Source organism: Agrilus planipennis, unplaced genomic scaffold, assembly GCF_000699045.2.
Source record: "Agrilus planipennis isolate EAB-ADULT unplaced genomic scaffold, Apla_2.0 scaffold22, whole genome shotgun sequence".
Lineage (NCBI taxonomy): Eukaryota > Metazoa > Arthropoda > Insecta > Coleoptera > Buprestidae > Agrilus > Agrilus planipennis.
The window spans coordinates 121,962-129,571 of record NW_020438874.1 but is presented as its reverse complement, the minus strand read 5'-3'; the positions used below and the strand labels follow the sequence as shown (position 1 = coordinate 129,571).

General features: G+C 33.1%; 1 protein-coding gene across 1 annotated transcript in view; it reads right to left on the bottom strand.

The window, feature by feature from the left end:
• Window positions 1-192: 192 nt before the first annotated feature.
• Window positions 193-7,610, bottom strand: part of LOC108732902 (serine/threonine-protein phosphatase 2A regulatory subunit B'' subunit beta) — a 77,957-nt gene continuing 70,539 nt past the window's right edge. Inside the window, exons 5-10 of the mRNA XM_025979904.1 lie at window positions 5,818-6,148; window positions 3,990-4,411; window positions 3,521-3,792; window positions 2,963-3,151; window positions 2,811-2,890; window positions 193-1,201 (exon numbers count right to left, since the gene is read on the bottom strand). Of these exons, the coding sequence (XP_025835689.1) occupies window positions 1,084-1,201; window positions 2,811-2,890; window positions 2,963-3,151; window positions 3,521-3,792; window positions 3,990-4,411; window positions 5,818-6,148 (1,412 nt within the window). The 3' untranslated portion in view covers window positions 193-1,083. The remainder of the gene's footprint in view (window positions 1,202-2,810; window positions 2,891-2,962; window positions 3,152-3,520; window positions 3,793-3,989; window positions 4,412-5,817; window positions 6,149-7,610) is intronic.

Sequence of the window (7,610 nt, the reverse complement as noted above, 5' to 3'; positions counted from 1 at the left end):
TAGTTAATCGATTAAATTATTAATCGATGCTCTCTATATTGAAAAGTTAAAACTTATATACATAAATACCTGATATAAGTAGATGGAACTAAATTAATGGTTATTAACACAAGTATAAGTAGTATAAGAAGGGTTTAGAATGAAAACAGCACTTTTTTTAGAATAAACAAATTTATAATACAATGTTACACAAGAATCGATATAAATAGATCTCGATAAAAATGACTAGTAAAACGTTATAAGTAAAATAATTGTTAATAAACTATATCATTTACTGTAACAATAGTTGCACCAATACGTACTACAAACGTCAAATGATAATAATTTTTAAAAATGCTTAAAAAATACAAACAATCTTCTAATAATAGTAATTGTAATAGTAATAATACAACAGACACGCTCACACACCTTAAATACTACTAAATACTTTCAAATGAACGTTATTTATTTAATTTTATTTTCTTTACGTAACCGTGGTATTTATTTGTGAGACAATAGATGCTAAAGAAGCATCTAGACATGAGATGATACAGTAACAATAATATTTTATAACTACTTAGTCATAATAGCCAAATACGAAAACAGAAAAACGTTAAAAATTATGTCGAAAAAAAAACCTTACAATATACGTAATACATTAATATTATTATTATTTTATTATTCGATTCCATTGTGCATTTCATCATCATTTTTTTTCTAATCTACTACCGTGTAAAAATATGCACTCAACTGGGTTATTATTATTTTTGTTCTGCCATAATATTAATTGATAATCATATGTAATCACTGTACATACACAACGTTCGAGTCCCTACCTAGGTAGGTACTAAAGTCCTGACAAAATGTTAAAAAAAAAAAAATAAAACGTTAATAACCGAAAAAACAACCGTCATTTGACCATATTTAAAAACGAGTAAAAAAAGGAGTAGATAGATATCAAACGATGTTAACAAACTATACACATATAATAAGTTACAGATAAAAAACGAAATTATTTTTGTATGCTGTATGAGGGACTAGAAATCAAAATTTGTTTGTGTTCTATGTTTCAACTATATGGCAACATTCGCAGTCTGTTATCTGCTATATACTACACTCATCACTTTCATCAGACAAACCACTGATTGGCATGTCAGAGACTTCCAAGACACCGTCCAAGTTGCTCGAGAGGAAGTCTTCGTCGTTACCGTCCTCATATGAGCTGAAAACAATTTTTATTGTGCAAAATATGCTTTCCAGTTATGTTAGTTCAGACATATCAAGCAATTTACTCAAATTAATTCAAAATTTTCGTAATTAATTCAGTTTCAGTGATTAAATCTCTGCTTAGCAAATTGATAAAGCCTTTTGCAGCCAGGAGGTGAACTGACACTGTCCTGATTCAGGTCTAAAGGCCTTCGTCGATTGGAACATCGGAGGTTGAAGGCTTTTGAAGAAGCTCGCCACTCGTACTAGCGAAACAACTCTAATCGATGACGGTTTTACACCCGAATTAGGACAGTATGAACCCTCTGTATTGAATTTTTAATAAAAGATATCCTTTAAAAATTTACCAAGAAAACTAGCTACACTCAAATCTTCCCCTTTGAATTTTTTAGGTTTACTCGTAATGCGATTTGCTAATTACTTAACTTTTTATACTAGTACAAATACAAACCTATTCTGAAAGCTAAAATATCCCTCTAAATTTCACGAGCATTGGAATAATATCCTTATCATAAAGTTATGCTGTATTATATTTCTTTGATTCCTATTGGAAATTGAACATATAAATGATTAATTTAAAGACTCTTTCATTTCAGAAATCGATATATTAATCAATAATTTGAAAATTTAATACTAAAACCAAATGATAGTGTTAGCAGTGTAAAACGTTCATGTAATGACTTCAGAAATCCATGCAAGACTATTAGCAATTAACGCGGATACAACTTTTTTTATAGTGGAATCCGCTTATAATGAACTGTCTCAAAATCAAAAGAAATTGTTCCTCTATATCAGGAGAATACAGCAGGTGGTCGTATGATCAGTCACAGTGACGATTTTGGTAATATTTATTAAAAGAGGAGTTTTGAATCCTTTTCTCAGGATAAAAAATAAATACAGAAACATATCGCTAATTTTTTAAAGGTTGGATAATGAGATTTGTAGGGTAAGCATTTCCCACGTCGCCCCCCCCCCCTACATTCGCCTTTGCGTACACAACATAGAAATTTTGTTCGTTATAAGTAAGTTCACTATAAAAGAATTAGGTGTACGTTGTTTAAAAGCTCTTCATGCAATCCAATCAAACCAAACAATATTATTGCAAATACAAAATCCATGATCATGCTGAACTAGCTTTGGTCAGTTGTATTATTAAATGTAAAATAAGTATGAAATGAAGTGTGCGTAAGGAAGTCGATGGCAAATTTGCATTTTTGCATGTGCAAAAAACATAAAAGCGAACCTTACCCTATCATATCCACACTCGTATTCCCTAAATACAAGCAAAACAGTTACAAAACAAATAAAACCGAACAAAAAGAACTAACTATAGTTATTATTATACAATAGGTATAATATAAGCGTAAAATTTTTAAAATAAATAAATGTGAGTCTGATACATATTTTCTCTTTTCCAAAAACAAAGAATGTGTAGGTAATTATTACTTTAAGAATTTTACGCCTCAAGAAGAAGTACAGGAAGAAATAACTGATAGACTCTTCCATATATATCTAAATACAAACGTGAATGTGAATATTTTGTAACAGTAAATTCATAAACTGCATTCTAAACTGAAATATGTGTTATATTTTTTTATACTTACAGACTATCGGGTTGATCATTTCCTTCTTCGGCAACCAATAATTCGTATTCTTCAGCGGCATATCGATCCCAATCGGACATCTGTAAAGAACATTTATTTTTACTTTTTCATTCAAAAATACCTTTCGGGGATAACAAATTAATTGTTTTTACCTCCTGGCCATCGTAATCGTGTTCCCGTTGTGATGCGAATGGGTCTCTTTGTTCATGATCCAAATACTTTTCTAAATTAAAGAATGTGTCGAAGAATATCGAAGTCATTTTGCACTTTTTCAGATCACTTAGGGCTATTTTTCCCGGCACTTTTGGTTTCACCATATCTAGCATTTGACATAAGCAGTCCTGGAACAAAAAGTATGAACTAGAACAAAGAATTATTTCAGAAACAATGGAGGAGCAGCGTTCCCGCCAGAAATTACAAAGAATTATGTACATGTTTTCAACGATCGATGTATCGATGATCCAGACTAATAAGAAATTTCATGAGGAAAAACAGGCCCCTCAAAAAAAAAACAAGGTAAAAGATTTCGCGGCTATTTGGTGAACTAATGCTGTCCTGGTTCACCTTTAATTCTTAAAGGAAAGTATTCAAAAGCTTGACTCCAACCGCCTATTAAGTGTTTATCCGATAAAATCTATAGGCTTTTGTTATTTGGACAAGAAGTATTATACATAGGTATATTGAGCGTCTGAATTAATTAGTTGACTTACTTGAAATGGAAGAGTTTCAATTCCGATAGCGTCCATACGATGCATTTGTTCTTCATAGAAGTACTCGAGCTCGTACATGGACAGATAACCATCACCATCAATGTCCATACATCTGAACCAATATTCGATTGCGGTGGGATGATTTTTGTCTTCTTCGCTCAAAAGGAACCACACAAACTCCGTATACGACATCTTCTCGTCGTGTTTGTTTCTACGTTGACCTCGGGTCACACAACCGCTAAAGATCCTGTCGATTATACGGAACGAAAGTGCTGAAACAGCCGATAACACGTTGTGATTAGCTGCGTTTCCGAAATGGCCAACGTAATTTGATAAATGACCTCCACTAAAGATAATGAAAGCCGTAGTCACAAATTAGCTAAACTTACATGATAATATCAGACAAGAGAAAGGTTAAAGTTCATTGGAAAGGAAGTCTTTATGGAAACAAATTACTTTCTTCACTTACCATGATCACTATGTCTGGCCAGATCGTGTTTATCGATGTAAAGATCGTGATCTCTATCCAGTTCCCAAAATTTGCAGTATATAACGTAGAAGTGCTCGTAGCTGAAGTACGCGGTTATTTGATTTATGTCTTCCTCCTCTTCCAAAAGCTGGATGATGTTGAGAAGATTGGATCTTCTGAGTTCTGATATCGAAATTCTGCCTGACCAAGATCTGTTTACGCAGTAGAATATCCTCGCGATAACCGTGTGAACATAACGCGAATGAAATTCGGTGGCTTCTTTTAGGAACGTAAGACCAGGATGTGTTTCAACCACATCTTGAACGAGAGGTATGAAGTCTTCGGGGCCCAACCAGTTGCGACGGCCTCTAGTCAGCATATACACGAATCGAGATGCAGCATCATGACAAGCGGTTGCCATTCTAACAATAATAACAAAAACATCTACTTTTACACATTAATGACATTAAAATAAGATAATTCAACAACAGACGCCTCAAGAAAACGTTTCATCATCATCATAAGGTCGTCAGTCCTAACACTGGTTGGATATGCACCTCTACTCTTTCCTATCATACGCTAATCTTCGCATTTCCTTAAATCTAGAGCAACCTATATCCTTAACTATTTGAGACCAGTAATCTAATCTAGGTTTACATGTACTCCTCCTAACTCCTGTTTCTGCCTCTAATATATCTCTTAGAAGATCTTCATGCCTGAGAAGGTGTCCTACCATCCTATCTCGCATATTTCCTATTGACTTCGATAGAGTCCTCTGTTTTCCTATTCTTTCTAATACCTCTTCATTTCTAACCTTCTCTATCCACGGTATCCTCATCATTCGCCCGTAACACCACATTTCGAACGGTTCTAACCTTTTCTTTTCCGCCGCTCCCACTGTCCATGTTTCGCACCCGCACAGCGCCGTGTTCCAAACATACACCTTTAATAACCTATTTCGAATTTCTAAATTAACCATTCACGAGCATAGAAGTGACTTCTTTTTATTGAAGGCTACTCGACCCTGCGCTATCCTCTGCTTTGTATCTCTAGTACTTCTTCCGTCCTGACTTATCTGACTTCCTAGATACCTAAAATCGGCCACTTCTTCTAATTTTTCGTCTCCTATCTTTATATTCGCTCTTTCCCTACTTTTCCTTCCCTTGCATACCAGTATCTTTATTTTACTTAACAAAACATTTAATATCCTAATTTGATAGATTAAAGTCTAAACTCTCTATAAAGAATATTGAGGAATCGGGCATTTCTTTTCATGATACATAGTTGTGAATGGCTAAAATTTAAATCAATTTTTCGTAAATTTATGATACACTCAGTGTTCATAAAAATACACCTTTTTTTACGCTTAAACCTTTTAAAACAATAATTTGTATATACACATCAAAAATCGTGTTTAAATTTATCTGTTACGAACATTCTAAAAATTTGATCATTATCTCTTCTGTGTCATTATGATAGGACCTACAAGTGATGTAATACTAGGTACATATAAAAAATTCACCGATTATTATGCTTCACCGCTTTATAACCCATTGTTTGGAGTGCGAAGGCTATAACTAACATTGTCAACTCGTACACAATAAAAGCACTCCTTATTACAGACATCGGCTACACCTATTAATTACATTTTTGCTGTTTGAACGAGAACAAAAAACAACAGCGCATATTTGTGGTGATAATCGTATGCTAACGTATTTAATTTGCGACATCTCAAGTAAGGAAAAAGAAATTAAAATCAACAGTAAACATCACAACTAAATTACCGCGCACCAAACGTTACTTTTGTACAAATGTTAAATGAACTTACCCTGTCCAGAATTGCATGAATTGTTCCAATGTACAGGACCCTTTGTCGGCACATGCGGCAAGGTAAAGGGGAGTCTTCCAATACAGCGGTAATTGACAAGCTTTGACTATTTGTTCGAAATGTTCTCTGGAAGCCCGTTCTCCTATGTTAGCAAACGCTACCGAAACCCGAGCACGAACCGCTTCAAGATGACCGGGAGGACTTGGTTTACCCGCGGGAAAGTGAAATTTAGGGATATGGACATTACGATGGGCTCTGACGTGCCTCTGAAGGGTGGTGTGTTGAGCGACTTGTTGCTTTGGAGGGAGCTGTATCCAGAACAAAATCAAAATTTTTAATTAGTTTCAAACAATGTTAACACTTTCTGATATACAGTGGAATTCGTTTATTATGACTCCGTCTATATTGACCAACCGCTTAATATGAAGTAATTCCAGTGTTAAGTTTGGTTTTCATATTAAATTTTCTATATGAGTTTGGATATAATGACTCCGTTTAAAATGACATATCGTTTATTATGACTGATTCTCAGGAAATAATATTCGGCTATAGTGACCCAAATGATCAATAATAATATTTTCGTTCATTTTTCTGGCCCTTCTTATGTATATGGATATCACAATTTATTGTTCTTTTTCTTTTTCTGTTAATAAATATATACAATTTGTAGTTTTTCTCTCTAGTAAACTAAATAACTAACCAAAATAGAAAGTTGTTTATTTTCTATGCTTTGTATGACATCCCTATATGTATATCCTTAGATATAAGCGGATTCTACTGTACATGAATATATAATTTCAAATTTATAACTAGGTAGTTATTTCATCCACAAAAACCGACATCAACGTTTCACCTTAATGTGTAGTTTTTTCAAAGTAGGTTCTTGTCGGTAAATTTGGTTTTCGTATTTCAAGAAGTATTAAAATTAAGATTATTTTAGTGTAAATCAACTTGTGTGTTGTTTAATTGAGTTGTTTCGCTTTTATATTTTTTATTTCTTACGTATACTCATACAAGACAACTCAACTTTGCATCGGTAAATACTAGTATTCCGTTGCATAACCAACGTTGTACCATGTGGTAGATTATTAGCATATTTGTGTGTGAAATATAAGTCAAGGTAGCCATAAACAGATGATGTGGGCATTGAATGACGAATGTGTCTAAATTAATTGGAAAAAAAATGCAGTCTGCTATATTTCACAATTACTACTACATGCTGTCTCTCGTCTTTATACACATATTTTTAACTTTCTCTTGTAAATGTGAGATTTTAATTAAAAAAGGGAATCATATTGGAGAAACTGATGCAGATATAGCAATACATTTCATTATAATAAAAGTTCATAATAGAGTCGACAGTCTTAAACAATTTTGTCATTTATTTTAATCCATATTACAAAAAATATTCTTTCTTATATTTCTAGGGTGCTTTTTCCTTTGCGAACCTATTGTTTTTTATAAACTGTTGTAATGAGCATCAGTAAATAGTTGTAGACACATAAATCACCTTTGGAATAATTCCGGGAGGCGTTGGAGAAGATTAAATTTTAATACGTTTTGGTCATGCTGATAAAAAACCATGTGTGCTTCTTTATCATAGAAAATATAATGCAAGTAATTTATTACACTATTTCAGGTGATAAAATTTTTATCACATATTTGTTGCGGTCAGTCTCATACGAAAAATATTCATAAAAGTTAAATTAAACTATGATAAAACATGGGTTCTGTTTATTGGTTAAACAATATCATTAAAGGAAGGAAATTTTACCATAATTTTATTGTACTTC